We start from the raw sequence: 16,865 nt of genomic DNA on the forward strand, positions 1-16,865 counted from the left end.
CTGAGGAATGTCCCAGCGTGAGGTGAGGCAGCAGCACATGTTTAAGTCCTCTGGAGGCCAAAGGAGAAAAAGAAAAGGCCAAGTTCTCCATAGGGGCAGGCTTGCCTACCTGCGGGATTGGGAACTAACAGGAGATGAGCTGCTGGTGTTTCCGGTGAAGATCAGGAGATGCGGAAAGCACAGAACCAGGAAGAACCTGCTGCCTCCTCCAAAGCCAAGAGTGCCCCTGCTGAGCGGAGCAAAGGGCAACTAAAAGAAGTTTATCCTGATTGGAGGGTGGGTGGGAAGGGATGGGGCTGGGGGAGGGGGTATGGGGCGTGTGTCCCACTGTCATGTAAATATCCCCTCCAGGCAGGGCGGCTCCGGGGCAGATTTAACCCCCAGCACCTGGGCCTGTCTCAATTTTCTGAGCTTCCTCCAGCCCAGCAGGCAGACCGTGGTCTGCTTCTCCACATTTCCTGGCAGCATGGCCCCCAAACGCCAGTCTCCGCTCCCACCTCAGAAGAAGAAACCAAGACTGCCTACTGCCTCGAGGCCAGAGGACGCCTCGGCCTCTCCGGGCTTGCCGAAGAAGAAAGGTATGTTTCTGCACTACATTTTATTGGAGATTTAGGGGATTTGCAAAGATAGGCTCTATGATTTTTAACATTCCCCAATTCTTATCGAGATGTAACCCCCAAACTCCCCTGAAGGGTTTTAAGCTTGGAGTAGGTGGACTAGGTTTACGTGAAGAAAGAACAGAAGGGGTGAAACTGGGAGACCCGGAGCACGTGGGAGCTCATCCCTGCCCCCAACCCAACACTGGCCCTGAGCTTGTCTCCCAGCCTCCAAGCTCCCTCCAGGGGCTCCCTGTTTTGGCAGGCGGCACCACCAGCCAGGCGGAGGCCTCTCCTTCACCCTCCATGTCCAGCCAAATCCCCAATCCCTGGTGGTTCCACCTCCTCAATCCCGCTCAGACCCGTCCACCTCTGTTTCTTTCTGCCGCTGGCGGCCCACAACTGTGGTCTGAATTACTGCCACCTCCTCCTCTTGGCTTCCAGCTTCCTCCTCCCATCCGGGCTAAGCAAAGCCAATCCTGTGGCTCACTCCCTGGCTTAAAACCCTCCCTTTCCTCCCCCCTTGCCCTCCAGGTGCTAAGAGACTCTGGGGCCCGCCCACCTGGTCCCTCCTAACCGCTCCCAGGTTCACACTCCCACACTCCCCATCTGGAGGCCTCCCTCTGGTACTCTCAACCTTTCCTCCCCTCCTGGGATTCTACACTGTCACCCTGGGGCCTGTACAACCACTTGCCCTCTGTCCACTTGCCGTCTGCGAGGATCACTCTCCTCTCCTTACCTGTGCACACCCTCCAGCTCTCTGCTGAAAAGTCATTTCTTGCAGGCATTCTCCTGTGAACTACAGTTCCTGGGCATTGGGAGCCCTCTTCTGCCCTGGCAGTGCCCAGAGTCACTTTGTCCTAGCCCTGGTGTCATTACATTGTAATCCTCAGCGTCCTGCCTGCTCTTCCCCCATTAGACCATTAAACTTGGAGGTGGGGGTTGTATTTCACAGACACAGCTTAGAGCTGGACACAAAGTTGACTGTTGCTGTAATTAGGTCTCCCTAATAACATCCCTAAAGGATGTGGTGGTCCCTTTTTGGGTTGAGTTTGGAATGGTACAAAGTACAAAAGCAGGCAGGAAGCACTGATTTGGCTTGAGGGCCAGCCACACTTGTAGAAGGAGCACTGGACTAGGAGTCCTCATCTCAGTGCCCCTGTGGAGCTGTTTCACTTTACTGGGTCTCAGTCCCTTGCCTTCCAAATGGGATGCAAAGACCTCCTGCCCAGCTGATGCCTCAGTGTGGGGACTGCCAGAGTTTGAACCTACCTTCTCCAGCAAGTGACATAAGACACAATCTGTGCTTGTTTCTGCTACTGTAAAGTAGGTTCAACAGTACTTATGTCCAGGCTTGCTGTGAGGCTTAAACCTAGGTAAAGCACTAAGACAGCAACTGGCACATAATTGGTGCTCTAGCAATGGGCAGTAAATTCCTTCCCACTTGTGGGCAGCAAAATGTGGATGAGTCCTCCTGGTCTCCTTCCATTTAGCTTCCCACAAGAATTAACAGAACCAGAAGGGACGGGAAGGTGCATTCACAGTCCCTCTGAGGTGGTTCGTCGAAACCCAAGTAACAGTTCCTGCTGCTCAGTTGACACTGCCAGGCACTGTGCCAATCACTTCTCTGCCCCTACTGCCCTTAGGACAGCAGTGAGGTGTGGATATTCCTATTTCACACATCTGGAAAAGGAGGCTCAAAGAGGTGTATGAGGGGGTGGGCACTCAAGGCCATCCTAGTGGAAGATTTCCCTGTCAGCCCTTGGGACGTTGCAGCACTGTGGGGACTGCCAGCATCTTTCTGGCTGTGGGGTTCTCTTTTCTTCAAAGGAAGCTGGGAAGGGGAGGAGAGGGAGGAATTCTGAGAGTGAGGTGAGAGGCCAAGGACAGACTGCAGAGCTGCTGGTGCTGGAGGACAGGAGGGACCACAGTCCTGGGAGCGGGTGAATGACCTCTTAGTGTGCCCAGGTCACTCCCTTGCTCAACACTCTTGCCCTTTTGCTTTCTCTTTCTCTTCCACTTCCTCGTGTGCTCCTTGCATTCATCTTGAGAAGTGCTGCGGGAAGGGACAGGAAGAGGAGTGGGATGGCTGCAAGGGTGTTGGGGAAGGTTAGAAAAGAGCCTTTTTGGAAACCCATTGCCTACACAGGAGGCATTACAAGGTTCCCTGGGACCCCTGCAGATGTGTGGGAAACAGGTAGATCAGCCACTTAGGAGATGCTGCTGCTCAGGGCTCAGTGGTTACCGCTTTGTGATGAAACCAGCAGTCCTCAGCACAGTGTTTTTCAGACTGAGTTTCTTCCCATTCATGAAATCCATTTAGTGGGGGGAGACCTGCATTACAAAAAATACAATAGAAAATTACAGTCACATCACCCTTAGGGTAAATATTGTTTTGTGTGTACTGGGTCATGATGTTAAACGTACTTCTTACTGTTGGTCACATTTTAAAAAATTGAAAAACACTGTTAGGGTAAGGGTTTTGTCAACAGCTAGCCTGGTTTAGAATCTTGGGTCTGTCAGTCACTTTGCTTCAAAGTTTAGTTTATCAATGAAATGAGGATACTAAAATCTATCTTGTGTTTTGTGAGGAGTAAGCCTGCAGACACGCCTGTAGTCATCACAGCTCGTGGCCCATGGTACATGCTGCAGTGGCAGGGCAGAGCAGAGCCTGCTTGCTAGAGCCCATTGTGGTATCTCTTTGCAACTGTTTCCTGACCTCAGAGTAGCAGCTTGAAATTGGCCATGCTGAAAGTATCTCTGAAATCAACAAATGCGACAAATCAGGGGCTTTTGTTTCTTTGTTTCTCTTCCCTGGGAACTGGTTGTCAAACATTTTACCAGTTTATCATTGGTGCTAACAATTTTTCTTTTAAAGAGCTTGTCCAATTGAGATAGTTTGGAAGGGAAGGATTACATGAATTGCTGGGTTTGGGGAAAGTTTCAGGAAGACGTTTATTTGTATTCTCTGCCCAATGACTGTATGCCATTTACTTAACATTTATCAATCACCCACTATGGACTGTCTCGAACGTTAAGGACACTGCTTGAGCTTAAGAGCTGATAGTAAAATGTGAGTGCTGGAAGGCAAATAATCCACCTCCAAATTCTGGTTACAAACACCCAGGGAGAGATTTCAGGCTTTTTGTGGTCCCTGTATTGGGGCTCTTGAGGGAGGGTGTGGTGCATCCGCATTACATGGAAAGCATTAAACAGAAATGTCTGTGCCCCACTTCGTGGTTCAGGGCATTGCCTCTACAGCAGGCCTTGCTGTCCCGGTTCACCTCTGATGTGGCGAAAGGGAAGTAACACCCCCTGTGCCATGCACCGCTGGGACTTGCACTTAGCACTCAGTGTGGTTTCTTGGGAGCACTAGGCACTGAGTTTCGCCAAAAGGACCCGCGGAGGAATGTGGTACCTCCCGTCTTCACAGCACTTCCAGTTTAAGTGTAGCCCTGCTTAAGTGTCACAGCTGACACAATGTTTATAATTTCGTAACAGAAATGGGTTCAGAGAGGAAAGGTGACCTGCCCAAGGGTACATAGCCCGTTGGGCAGAGCGTAGACTAAAAGCCAGGATGGCCCTGGAACCGGAGTGGGCACTCAACAAGCCCGAGTTTGCGTCCAACCGCAGCGTCCCCACCTGGAATCTAGGACCGGGGTGCCCCCTTCCCGCGCCAGGGCGCCGGGTGGAGCTCGGCAACCCGAGGCGAAGGCGGGCTACTACGAGGCCCGCACTTCTAAGGGCTGTGGACACCCGTCTCCCGGCGCCCCGCAGCGTCCGGCGGAGAGGGGAAGCCACTCCGCCACCACGTGACGCGCCGCCCGGGGGCCCGCGCGCAGCCGTGCGAGGCCCCGCCCCTCGGGCCGCCGCGCGCTCGTCGCGCGCAAATGTCCCGGGTCGGGCCGGAGAAGGGGAAAGCGGGGGAGGGGAGCGCGGCGCGGGGGCCGGCCCGTACGTCGCGGCGCTCCTTCCTCCCGCCTCTTGGCCGGGCCTGTGTCTCCTCGCCGCCGCTCCGCCTCCTCGTCCCGGCGTCCCGGCCAATGGCGACACGGCGCGAGCCTCTCCGGCCGGGGGCGGGGCGTGCGCGCCGGGCCTGGCGCGCCTGCGCTCTGCCGCCCGCCCCTCGCCGTGAGGAGGAGGTGGAGGAGGAGGCGGCTGGGGAGAGCGAGCAGCGAGCTGGAGCGCGGAGCGCGAGTGAGAGAGCCGAGCCGCCCGCCGCCGCCTCCCCTCCGTAAGCAGGAGCCCCGGACGGGGCCCGGCACGCCGCGCCTGCCCCTCCCTCGTAGTCCGGCCGCGAGGACAGCGCGCGCGAGCGAGCGAGGGGGAGGGAGAGCGACCGAGCGAGCGCCGGGAGGAGGCGGCCGGACCGAGCGAGCGCCCGCGCGTGTGGCGTGAGGGGAAGCCGCCTGCCCGCCCCCTTCGCCTTCCCTTCTCTCCCCCCTCCCCGCTCCCCCCCCGACCGCGGAGCAGCACCATGTCGGCGCCGGCGGCCAAAGTCAGTAAAAAGGAGCTCAACTCCAACCACGACGGGGCCGACGAGACCTCAGGTGAGGAGCAGGCGAGGCCGGGGGCCGGCCCGCGCCGCCATCTTCGCCGCCCGCCCCGGCCCGCAGGCCGCCGCGGGGCCCGGGGCGCGAGGGGGCGCCGGGCGGGGGGCGGCGCAGCCGGGCTGGGGCCCGCGGGCTCGGCGCCCTTTTATGTGCGCGGCGGGGCCGGGGGCCTGGGTGGCGCCGCGGCGGCGGCCGGCGCTACGAGACGGGGGCGCTGCGGCCTGCTCGGCGCGGGTGGAGGAGACCCCCCCTTCCTCTCCCCCCTCCCTCGCTCTCCTCCCCCTCCCTCCCTCCCGAGAAGCCTCTCTTTATTGTGCTCCGCCATGATGCCTCGCTCCCATCAGCCGCCGCCGCCGCCACATGGTGCGGCCGGACGCGGCCCCGCGCCCGGCCTCCCGCGCCGCTCCCCTTCCCGCCCGGCCCGCGGCGGCACCCCCGCCCGGAGGCCGGCCCCGGCGGGGCTTCTGCCTGGAGCTGGGGCAGGGTGGGGGCGCGGGGGAGCACGCGGCCGGCCGCGCGCTGGGCTTGGGCCGGCCGGGAGGATGCTCCGGCCGGCCTGGGCGCTCTCCCCACGTGGGGCGGCCACCCCGTCGCGCCAGCGTGCGGAGAAGCCTGGAGCGGCGGCCAGTGGACCAGGGGTCTTTAAAATGGTTCTTGGGAAACCTATCTTCTGCCGGGAAGGCTCTCTCGGCAGGGGGGCTGCCATTCCCGGGTTGGTTACCGGAAATGAACCGCGCAATCAGGCCCCTTCACGCCCACTTAGCTTTGTGGGACTTGCAGTCCTTACAGGACAAAAGGGCACCTATTTCAGAGCACACCCCCTTTTCCCCCTCTGCCTTCTGTGCATCATAGATTTCTGACCTCATAGTTCCCAGTAATTGTGTGCTCCAAAATGTAGTGGGGCCGAATCAAGTTAGCCCGCCTGAACTGCGTTGGAGGTGTTGGAAAATTCAGATTCACATCCTGGGGTTCTAGGAAGGCAAAGGTTGAGTGTTTAGGATGGTGGGTTAGTTCACAACGGGCGCCTTTCCTGTCTTTGTAGGCGTGTCTGATGTCTTCGTTGTAATAGGTATTGAGGAGAATATTCCAACTTTGTATAAAAAGTGGTTTTATGATTGGGATAGATGATGGTGGCCTAATATGTGTCATTGCCATGAGTTATTTTCCATATTCTAGTTAGCAGGTGGTACTGTTGTATTACAAGTGCATAATCTGCTAAATAATAAACAAGAATTCTGAATAACATTATTCCTCATCTTTCGTAATAGAAATCTTACTGATTGGTCTCTTGTAATGGGATTCTTTAAAAAAGTACTACAGGAAAATGTTTTCTGAGTAACCTAGCAGATAATGTGATTTGCGAATGGTCTTTTAATTAAAAAGTAATTTGTCAGCTTCATACATGAGTATGTGGAGAGCATACTTTGTAGTAGGCACTGTTTAACAGCTTTATTGAGATATAATTTTAGGTATCCTAGACAGTCTTTTTTTAACATCTGAGAAACTAGTTAAATTTGTCTTCTAATTAGAATTAAGTTTTATGATCCTTTTTCTTGCAGAAAAAGAGCAGCAGGAAGCAATTGAACATATTGATGAAGTACAAAATGAAATAGACAGGTAACATTTTTTCTTAATTTACTTTGGAGAAGTTTTCTGAGATGAATCTAATGGCCTGGTAATCATTGAAACTGTGGTCAGATCTGTATCCACTGGCTAAGGGGAGATGATTATAACTTGGTTGGAAATACTGTGTAGATTCAGTGAAATATTTGTACAGTCACAAAAGTTTTTGATGAAAGTACATTGACCTTGCAAAGATTGGGTTTGCTTTCAAAGGCTACAAATTGTAGGACTTCTGATAGTTTAGCAGTATGACATCAATGTTGCTCTAACTTGCATTATAACTTTGTTACTTGATTAGCAGCTTCATCTAGAAATCCTGCCTGAGGGAAATAGGATTGAAGTTTGCCTGGAAATAGAGTAGATGAAGTAAATACACAATGTTACCAGAATGCTCAGTTTGGGCGCTCTTAAGAGCAGTTCATTATTGAGTGCCTATTGATAAAGCAGGTAAGATTGCCATCTTAGTTTTAACTTTAGTCTAACTATAAACTTAGGAGATAAGATTATTATGTAATTAGGTACTTTGCACAGTTCTAAAGCTAATAAGAGTATATATACATTCTGTAGTTTATCAATTTTTCTATTTGTCAAATACCATCATTGTCAACATGCCTTTTCATTTGCTTCAGACTTAATGAACAAGCCAGTGAGGAGATTTTGAAAGTAGAACAGAAATATAACAAACTCCGCCAACCATTTTTTCAGAAGAGGTCAGAATTGATCGCCAAAATCCCAAATTTTTGGGTAACAACGTTCGTCAACCATCCACAAGGTATGCTGTGGACAGAGCATTATTAAAGGATATAGGGTGCTTATTTGTTAGAATGGAGGAACCTTGGTGAGGACTTAGTCCAACAGGCTGGGTGCATGCAGAGGTTGAAACCCTCAAAGAAGAGAGAAGACTTGCAATTAGTACTTTTTGTCTGTTTAGAAGAGGTTATTCTCTAACTTGAAACTCAGTTTAATTACTTGATGAAAGATAGTGACATTTTGACACTGAACAATTTGCCTTTAGTTAATAGTGGGTTTATAAAACCAAAGATACTCACTGACTTTGGACTTGGAATTTTTAATGAGATGGGGGCTTGTTATGTTGCCCAGGGTGCACTCCTAACTCCTAGGCTCAAGAAGAGATCCTCCTGTTCCAGCCTCTTGAGTAGCTGGGATTATTGTCTTACTCCACTGTGCGTAGCAAATTTGGAAAATTTTATAAGGGATCACTGAAGTTCTTTGTTAATGTTTGCTTGTTGGAAATTTGACTGACCGTAATTTCCTGGTCTAGTGTCCGCACTGCTTGGGGAGGAGGACGAAGAGGCACTGCATTATTTGACCAGAGTTGAAGTGACAGAATTTGAAGATATTAAATCAGGTTACAGAATAGATTTTGTAAGTATCTATAACTTACCTTTTTTGCCATGATGGAAATTGACTTTAGCTTTGGTTACAAGAGCTGTTCATGTTGATTTCTAATCCTCCGATTATTTATTACAGTATTTTGATGAAAATCCTTACTTCGAAAATAAAGTTCTCTCCAAAGAATTTCATCTGAATGAGAGTGGTGATCCGTCTTCAAAATCCACTGAAATCAAATGGAAATCTGGAAAGGTATGCTCTCGAAGAAGTCAGACAAAAATCTAATTTTACATATTTTGGTTTAGTTGAACCACTTAACCTGTACCAGGTAGTGTGTTAAAAATTCCAGTGTGTTGAAACCAAATACTACAATAGCTTAGAGCTCTCATTAGAAATTATAGTGTACATTTAAGAACTGGAGTAAAGGACTAAATTTGTTTGTTTTCTACAATGCGATGGAGCTCTTCAAATGGCTTGCCATTTCCCAAAATCCACATACATCTTCATTAAGTAGTAAGATATATTTTAAATATTCATAAGTATGTTATGGTGGTTTTCAAGTAGAACTAATTTATGAAAAAGCCAAATTTAGTTGGTGCCTTCTCTTCCAGGGAAAACAATATTGTGGTCCTAATTCTAGGAATTATTCTCTTTACCTGCTGTACAATTTTACAGTTGCTCTTAGGTAACTATAATAGTGTAGGTAGGATAGTGGTATCTATGCTTTGGGGGAAAGTCTTGTTTTTTAAATTACTGGAGTTGTGGAGAGATTGTATCAAAAGTTCTTTCCGTTTTAGGACTTAACGAAACGTTCCAGTCAAACGCAGAATAAAGCCAGCAGGAAGAGGCAGCATGAGGAACCAGAGAGCTTCTTTACCTGGTTTACTGACCATTCTGATGCAGGTGCAGATGAATTAGGAGAGGTCATCAAAGATGATATTTGGCCAAATCCATTACAGTACTACTTGGTGAGTTGAGAATGTTCATTTATTGAAGGTTATACATGTGTCATTTGTTTAAAAAATGGGTTTGTAAGGTAACTCTCGGTTTTTTAAGGTTCCCGATATGGATGATGAAGAGGGGGAAGGAGAAGAAGATGACGATGACGATGAGGAAGAAGAAGGTTTGGAAGATATTGATGAAGAAGGGGATGAGGATGAAGGTGAAGAAGATGAAGACGATGATGAAGGGGAAGAAGGAGAGGTAAAAGAAAATTTGGCTAAACCCAAAAAGATAACCTTTGAAGAAATCACTATGTTATTTGGAGAGTTATGTATATAGTATGGAACTGACCTGGAGCTGATTGTGGGAGTTCGTGGAATAAACTATTTTGTTGTCCAAGAATCAAGCAAATGTTTGATAAGCTCATGTATTAGTGATTTAACTTCTGTTTTTTTGGTTGGTTTTTATGATCACCCAACCTTGTCTTTCCCTAGCCAATACTTAATGAAAGTGATATGGGCAGTGTATGCAGCTGGTCAAATTCTGAGTTATCTTCTAAGTAACAAAGCTTTGCTTGTTTTGGACACACTTTTAAAATTCTTGAATAGTCAAATTGGGATAGATTGGTTTTGGATTATCTGTTCTGAAATGTACCTAATGATGATGTAGTTAGTGCTGACATTACTAATTTATCTAAAACACCGTTACTGGATCTTTCAGTCAGTTTGCAGATTTATATACAGGTTTAGCAAATTGAGTCCTCCTGGAGCATATTGTCATCATGTTCTGTGAGGTCCATTATGGTCCATGTGGAAGCTAGCGAGTGATCTTAGAATTAAGCATGAAGATTAACTGCCCACCTTTTCTTTCAGGAGGATGAAGGAGAAGATGACTAACAGAACACTGATGGATTCCAACCTTCCTTTTTTTAAATTTTCTCCAGTCCCTGGGAGCAAGTTGCAGTCTTTTTCTTTTTCTTTTTTTTTCTTTCTTTTTTTTTTTTTTTCCTCTTGTGCTCAGTGGCCCTGTTCTTGAGGTCTCTTTTCTCTACACCATGGTTCTCAACTTATTTTGGGGGGAAATACCTTGCAGAATACAATGGGAAAAGAATCTCTACCCCTTTCTGTTCCAAATTCATTTTTATCCCTTCCTGTCTCAAAAACTGTATGGATCAACACCACCGAGCTCTGTGGGAAAAAAGAAAAACCTGCTCCCTTCGCTCTGCTGGAAGCTGGAGGGTGCTAGGCCCCTGTGTAGTAGTGCATAGAATTCTAGCTTTTTTCCTCCTTTCTCTGTATATTGGGCTCAGAGAGTACACTGTGTCTCTATGTGAATATGGACAGTTAGCATTTACCAACATGTATCTGTCTACTTTCTCTTGTTTAAAAAAAGAAAAAAAAAACTTAAAAAAATGGGGTTATAGAAGGTCAGCAAAGGGTGGGTTTGAGATGTTTGGGTGGGTTAAGTGGGCATTTTGACAACATGGCTTCTCCTTTGGCATGTTTAATTGTGATGTTTAACGGACATCCTTGCAGTTTAAGATGACACTTTTAAAATAAATTCTCTCCTAATGATGACTTGAGCCCTGCCACTCGATGGGAGAATCAGCAGAACCTGTAGGATCTTATTTGGAATTGACATTCTCTATTGTAATTTTGTTCCTGTTTATTTTTAAATTTTCTTTTTGTTTCACTGGAAAGGAAAGATGATGCTCAGTTTTAAACGTTAAAAGTGTACAAGTTGCTTTGTTACAATAAAACTAAATGTGTACACAAAGGATTTGATGCTTTTCTCTCAGAATAGATGTACTTTCTATGATCTTCCAAGTTTGACTTGTATAGCATCATTGTCAAACTTTGTCACCCTAACTTCGTATTTTTTGATACGCACTTTGCAGGATGACCTCAGGGCTATGTGGATTGAGTAAAGGGATTGGAATCAATGTATTAAATGTGTCCATGGCTAGGCAACGTGGATACAATCGCATTGGTTTCTGAAAACATATTTGGGTTACCAGATTGCTCAAAACTTGGTTCTGAATGTGTTGTGCCCTTGATTTTTATCTCCAATTGACAGTTTTTAAAATGGGCCTTTTAGCTGGATATAAAATAGTGCCTGCCACCACCATCAAACAGACCTGGTGCTCTAATGCCAAGTTATGCATGGGGCAGTTACTGGCATGTCTTCATTGGCCCTGTAAAATGTGGTCAAGAAGATGGGCTGTCAGAGTAAGAAGGCCATGTTGGTGGTTAGGAGGCACTTTGTGTAAGTCCCAGCTCTCTCTAGCATAAAGCTCTCTGACTGTGAATCTGGGTGGTATGATGGACTCTGTCTGCTCAATGCCATTGTGCAGAGAAGCTCCCTAATGCATAAGCTTTTTAATGCTGTAAAATATAGTAGCTGAAATTAAATGCCACTTTTTCAGAGGTGAATTAATGGACAGCCTGGTCAAATTCAAAGCTTTTTGATGTATAAAACTTTATAAATGGAACTATTCCATCAATAGGCAAAGTGTAACAAAAACCTGTCTAGATGGATAGTATGTAATTTCTGCACAGGTCTCTGTTTAGTAAATACATCACTGTATACCAATCAGGAATCTTGCTCCAATAAAGGAACATAAAGATTTTTTTTGGACTGGGGTCATTCTCCTTGTTTTGTAGAGAAATGTTACTTGCTGTTGGATTTATTTAATAAGCTAGTTTTTGCCTTGTTCACATTCTTGGTGATTGGGGGAGGGGGAAAACTGAATCAAGCCAGGCACAGTGGCTCGCGCCTATAATCCTGGCACTTGGGGAGGATCACTTGAGGCCAGTGGGATTCTCTGTCTCTATAAAAAATAGAAAAATTAGTTGGGCGTGGTGGCATATGCCTGTGGTCCCAGTTAGGGAGGCTGAGGCAGGAGGATCACTTCAGCCTCAGCCCTTTGCGCTTGCAGTAAGCTATGATGACACCACTGCCTTGTACCGCAGGCAATAGAGTGAGACAATGTCTCAATAAAACCAAAAATAAAACTTGGTCAAATAGCTTAGCAGTAATTATAGGTATATCTATATAAAAAGCCTTAAGCTGGTCAGTATAAAGTGGACAAATTCTGATTTATTTGAAATGCAGGAAATAGTTTGAGGGGAAGGGTATAGTATTTTGAAGTCTCAAAAGAACTTTTCCCTAGGAAGAAAATCACATCGTCCCTCATCCCAGGTTTCAGTTATGCGTGGTCAACTGTGGTCCTAAAATATTTAGAGGAGACTGCATTCACATAACTTATTACAGTTTATTGTGAAAATTGTTCTATATTATTGTTAATTCCCTACTGTGCCTCGTTTGTAAATTTTTGTTTTAGCCTTATACCTTGAGGACAATGCTATAATTTGTAAATTTTATAATACTTTGTAAATTTTATCATGTATGTATAGGAAAAAATATATGGGGGTTGATAGTATCCGTGGCTTCAGGTGGCCCCTGGGGGTGGTCTAGGAAGTATCCCCCACAGATAAGGGAGTAATATTGTAGTCTTGCACTAATATTAATACTTAAACTTGTAATATTGTTTCACAAAGTTATGGCTTAGCACAGCTGGTGGTTTTATGTGCTGGTGCGGTTATAGGTTGCAATCGAATATAATGTTCCTTTTGGGAAATGTCAAAAATTGGGATGCCTTTAAGGCAATCGTTTGGTCCCAACTATTGCTTCACTCTCTAGACTACCCTATTTCTGCAAATCTTGTAAAAGAGGACTAGGCTGTGAGAAAGCAAAATGGCAACCTTAGCACCCAGGAAAATTCCTGCAGAGTAGCCAGTGTGCCTTGTGTCCAATTGCAGTAGGAATTGTTGGACTGGCCCTTAGGCGAGTGTGTATGCTCCTTCGCTCAACGACATTTAAAAAGAGGAGCAGGCTGGGCGCGGTGGCTCACGCCTGTAATCCTAGCACTCTGGGAGGCCGAGGCGGGTGGATTGTTTGAGCTCAGGAGTTTGAGACCAGCCTGAGCAAGAGCGAGACCCCGTCTCTACTAAAAATAGAAAGAAATTATATGGACATCTAAAAATATATATAGAAAAAATTAGCCGGGCATGAGGTGCATGCCTGTAGTCCCAGCTACTCGGGAGGCTGAGGCAGTAGAATTGCTTGAGTCCAGGAGTTTGAGGTTGCTGTGAGCTAGGCTGACGCCATGGCACTCTAGCCCAGGCAACAGAGTGAGACTCTGTCTCAAAAAAGAAAAAAAAGAGGAGCAAATAATGGCCATTGAGGTAATTTCCTTCTCTGGGAAGGGGCTGTGCTCTTCCAAAGCTGTGCCATACTCAGCTCATCAGGGAAATTTTTAAAAACTGCGTGCATTGGAATAGAGGACAGTAGTTTGTGAGGTATCCTTATGTTTAGTTTCAAAACCTTAAGGAAGGAGTTGGGTGTAGTGGCTCACACCTGTAATCCTAGCACTCTGGGGAGGTGGGAGGATTGCTCGAGCCTGGGAGTTTGAGGTTGCAGTAAGTTATGATCACGCCACTGCATGCTAGCCAGGGTGACGAAGCAAGACCCTGTATGTATGTATGTATGTATGTATTTATTTTTGAGACAGCTTCTGTTGCCTAGGCTAGAGTGCCCTTGCATTAGCCTAGCTCACAGCAACCTCAAACTCCTGGGCTCAAGGGTTCCTCCTGCCTCAGCTTCCCAAGTAGCTGGGACTACAGGTGCTAGCCACAGCACCTGGCTAATTTTTTGTTTCTATTTTTAGTTGTCCGATTAATTTTTTTCTATTTTAATAGAGACGGGGTCTCTTGCTCAGGCTGGTCTTCAACTCCTGAGCTCAAGCAATCCTCCTGCCTCGGTCTCCCAGAGTGCTAGGATTACAGGCATGAGCCACTGTGCCCGGCCAAGACCCTGTCTTTAAAAAAAAAAAAAAAAAAAATGTAAGGAAGGAATATTCTGTTTTAGACCATCCTTGCAGTTCTTATTTCTCCAGTGATTTCAAAAAGACTTAATTTTAACCGGATTCCCTGACTTCCATTAATGGGCTCTTAAAAAATTTCACCCATCTCTGGCTTGTAAAATGTATTAATAGTGTTTATTTCATTTATTTATTTTAAGACAGGGTCTCACTCTGTTGCCCAGGCTAGAGTGCAGTGGCATCATCAAAGCTCACTGCAACCTCGTAACTCTCAGGATCAAATGATCCTCCTGCCTCAGCCTCCCAAAAATGTAGAGTTTAAATGGTCCACAGAGTACTTAGACATTTTGTTTGGCTGACAGATTTGCTTCACATCTGACCTGCTTGTTTCACTTGTGTTAGCTGTTTGGCTCCCAAAAGGTACAGGAGTTTTTTACTCCGACATGGATTTTTTGCTGTCAAAGAATTCCTAAACAATTGCGTTTCTGGGTTCATCTGATAATCTGTCACTACTGCTTTATAACAACTAGGTTCATGGTTTTACTTGGTGCCAGAAACACAGGTTTGATTTTTCTGTATTTTTTTTGTTAGATTTTTCTATGAACCCTTTCTGACTATTGTAAAAATGTAATTCTGTTGCAAAGGGTGAAGACTTTCAGGATTTCCTGAAGAGTGAGACAAGCTTTTTCTTTTTTTAAGAGACGCTCTGGATCTTGTTCAGGATCTTGCTCTGTTGCACAGGCTGGAGTGCAGTAGCATGATCTTAGGTCTCTGCAGCCTCGAACTCCTGGGCTCAAGAGATCATCCCACCTCAGCCTCCCGAATAGCTGGGACTATAGGCATGTGCTACCACGCCTGGCTATTTTCTTATTTTTTATTTTTTTAAGAGACAAGGTCTCACAGTGTTGCCCATGCTGGTCTTGAATTTCTGGCCTCAGCCTCCTGAGTGGCCGTGATTACTTGCGCCAGCCACTGTACCTGGGAAATTCTTTAAGAAATGAATGAATAAACTATTCCAATTGTTTAAAAGGGACATTTGGCCAGGTGCAGTGGCTCACGCCTGTAATCCTAGCACTCTGGGAGGCCGAGGCGTGCTCAGGAGTTCGAGACCAGCATGAACAAGAGCAAGACCCTATCTCTACTAAAAATAGAAAGAAATTAGCCAGACAACTAAAAATAGAAAAAATTAGCTGGGCATCATGGCTCGAGCCTGTGGTCCCAGCTACCCAGGAGGCTGAGGCAGAAGGATCACTTGAGGTAAAGAGTTAAAGACCAGCCTGAGCAAGAGCGAGACCCCCGTCTCTACTAAAAGTAGAAAGAAATTAGCTGGACAACTAAAAGTAGAAAAAAAAAAATTAGCTGGTGGTGCATGTCTGCAGTCCCAGCTACTCGAGAGGCTGAGGCAGGAGGATTGCTTAAGCCCAGGAGTTTGAGGTTGCAGTGAGCTAGGCTGACACCAAGGCACTCTAGCCTGTGTGACAGAATGAGACTCTGTTCCAAAAAAAATAAATAAATGAAAGGGCTGGGCGAGGTGGCTCATGCCTGTAATCCTAGCACTCTGGGAGGCCGAGGAGGGTGGATCGTTTGAGCTCAGGAGTTTGAGACCAGCCTGAGCAAGAGTGAGACCCCGTCTCTACTAAAAATAGAAATTATATGGACAACTAAAAATATATATAGAAAAAATTAGCCGCGTATGGTGGCACATGCCTGTAGTCCCAGCTACTCAGGAGGCTGAGGCAGGTGGATCGCTTGAGCCCAGGAGTTTGAGGTTGCTGTGAGCTGGGCTGACGCCACGGCACTCACTCTAGCCTGGGCAACAGAGTGAGACTCTGTCTCAAAAAAAAAAAAAAAAAGAAAGAAAGACAGCATTTTATCATTTTGAAAAGTTTATGGTAACCCCATTAGTGACCATTCTCTTTTTGAATATGTGGCTGTTTATGAAGGCTTATAAGTTTACTTTTTAACAGGTCTGAGGGAAAGGGCTGTTGTTTTGTGGTTAGAACAAGAGTAGTGAGGACTTTTAAAGTGGAAGGTGTGTGCCAACCTGATTAATTGGTCAAGTGAGCTTGGATTCTACACAGAGACAAATCTAAATGTAGATGGCTAGTTGCAATACTGAGAAGGAAGAACTGTGTGTATGGTAAGGGGGAAAATATTTCCTGCTGGGAAGTTTTAGGTTCCTTCAGGTTAACTGTTTTACAGTTTTATAGGCCAACTAGCTGGTGAGTTGGTTTGAACTATTTACTATCCATTGAGTGTTGAACATGAACTTACATTTTCCTAAGAATTCTGATCTCATGCATCTCATCACTCTCAGATGTAAGATGCAGGTGTCTGGTCAGACTCATTCAGCAGCGCAGGACTCTGTTTCCCTGCTGGTTTGCCCAGCCTGGGTGCATTACATGGATTTTGCTACTATTGAACTCCTCTCCCTTAGTGTAACAGTGAAACAAACACTCCTCAGCAAACTTGGAAAACCATCTAATTCAACTTCCCAGCTAAATGGACCTTGAGATGAGAAGTGAACACTCTCCCGTGGAGGGTTGTCTGATCAGATTACCCATTTGGCTTCTAGAAGTAACATTTACTTACCAAGTCAAATACATATTTTTAAATGTTAATTAGCTGCCTGGACTGATGGCACCATTGGGGGAGTTCCTAAAAGGGGCGGAGGCTTGCTAGTTTGATTAGTGGGTTTTTGATAAGCTGTGATGAGAAGCTGAAGCTTTTTTACTCCCAAATGATGGATAACAACATTAACCTCAAGACAGCTTGATAATCCTCATTTTAAAGAGCCTACTATGTACTGGGTGCTTGTGTTAATGTCTATCCCTCAAAAACTCTGATGTGTAAACTTGTCACATTTTGCCTTTGATTATGAAATCTGGGCATGTCTCACAGAACCAAGCTGCCTCT

At 46.5% G+C, this 16,865-nt stretch overlaps 1 protein-coding gene across 3 annotated transcripts; it reads left to right on the forward strand.

Annotated features, from left to right (window-relative positions):
* The first annotated feature begins 466 nt into the window (after window positions 1–466).
* Window positions 467–10,838, forward strand: SET (SET nuclear proto-oncogene). 3 transcript variants are annotated; one of them, XM_069474725.1, is made up of 8 exons: window positions 467–578; window positions 6,709–6,766; window positions 7,402–7,544; window positions 8,055–8,158; window positions 8,264–8,377; window positions 8,923–9,093; window positions 9,182–9,328; window positions 9,940–10,838. In XM_069474725.1, the coding sequence occupies exons 1-8, from the start codon at window positions 467–469 to the stop codon at window positions 9,961–9,963; spliced, it is 873 nt and encodes a 290-aa protein (XP_069330826.1). In that variant the 3' UTR covers window positions 9,964–10,838. The 3 variants fall into 3 exon arrangements, with proteins under 3 accessions (XP_069330826.1, XP_069330827.1, XP_069330828.1); XM_069474726.1 differs by lacking the exon at window positions 467–578 and adding an exon at window positions 4,746–5,146; XM_069474727.1 differs by lacking the exon at window positions 467–578 and adding an exon at window positions 5,473–5,512.
* The last annotated feature ends 6,027 nt before the right edge of the window (window positions 10,839–16,865 follow it).

The sequence above is a fragment of the Eulemur rufifrons genome, chromosome 7 (genome assembly GCF_041146395.1).
Source record: "Eulemur rufifrons isolate Redbay chromosome 7, OSU_ERuf_1, whole genome shotgun sequence".
In the NCBI taxonomy this organism is placed as follows: Eukaryota; Metazoa; Chordata; class Mammalia; order Primates; family Lemuridae; genus Eulemur; species Eulemur rufifrons.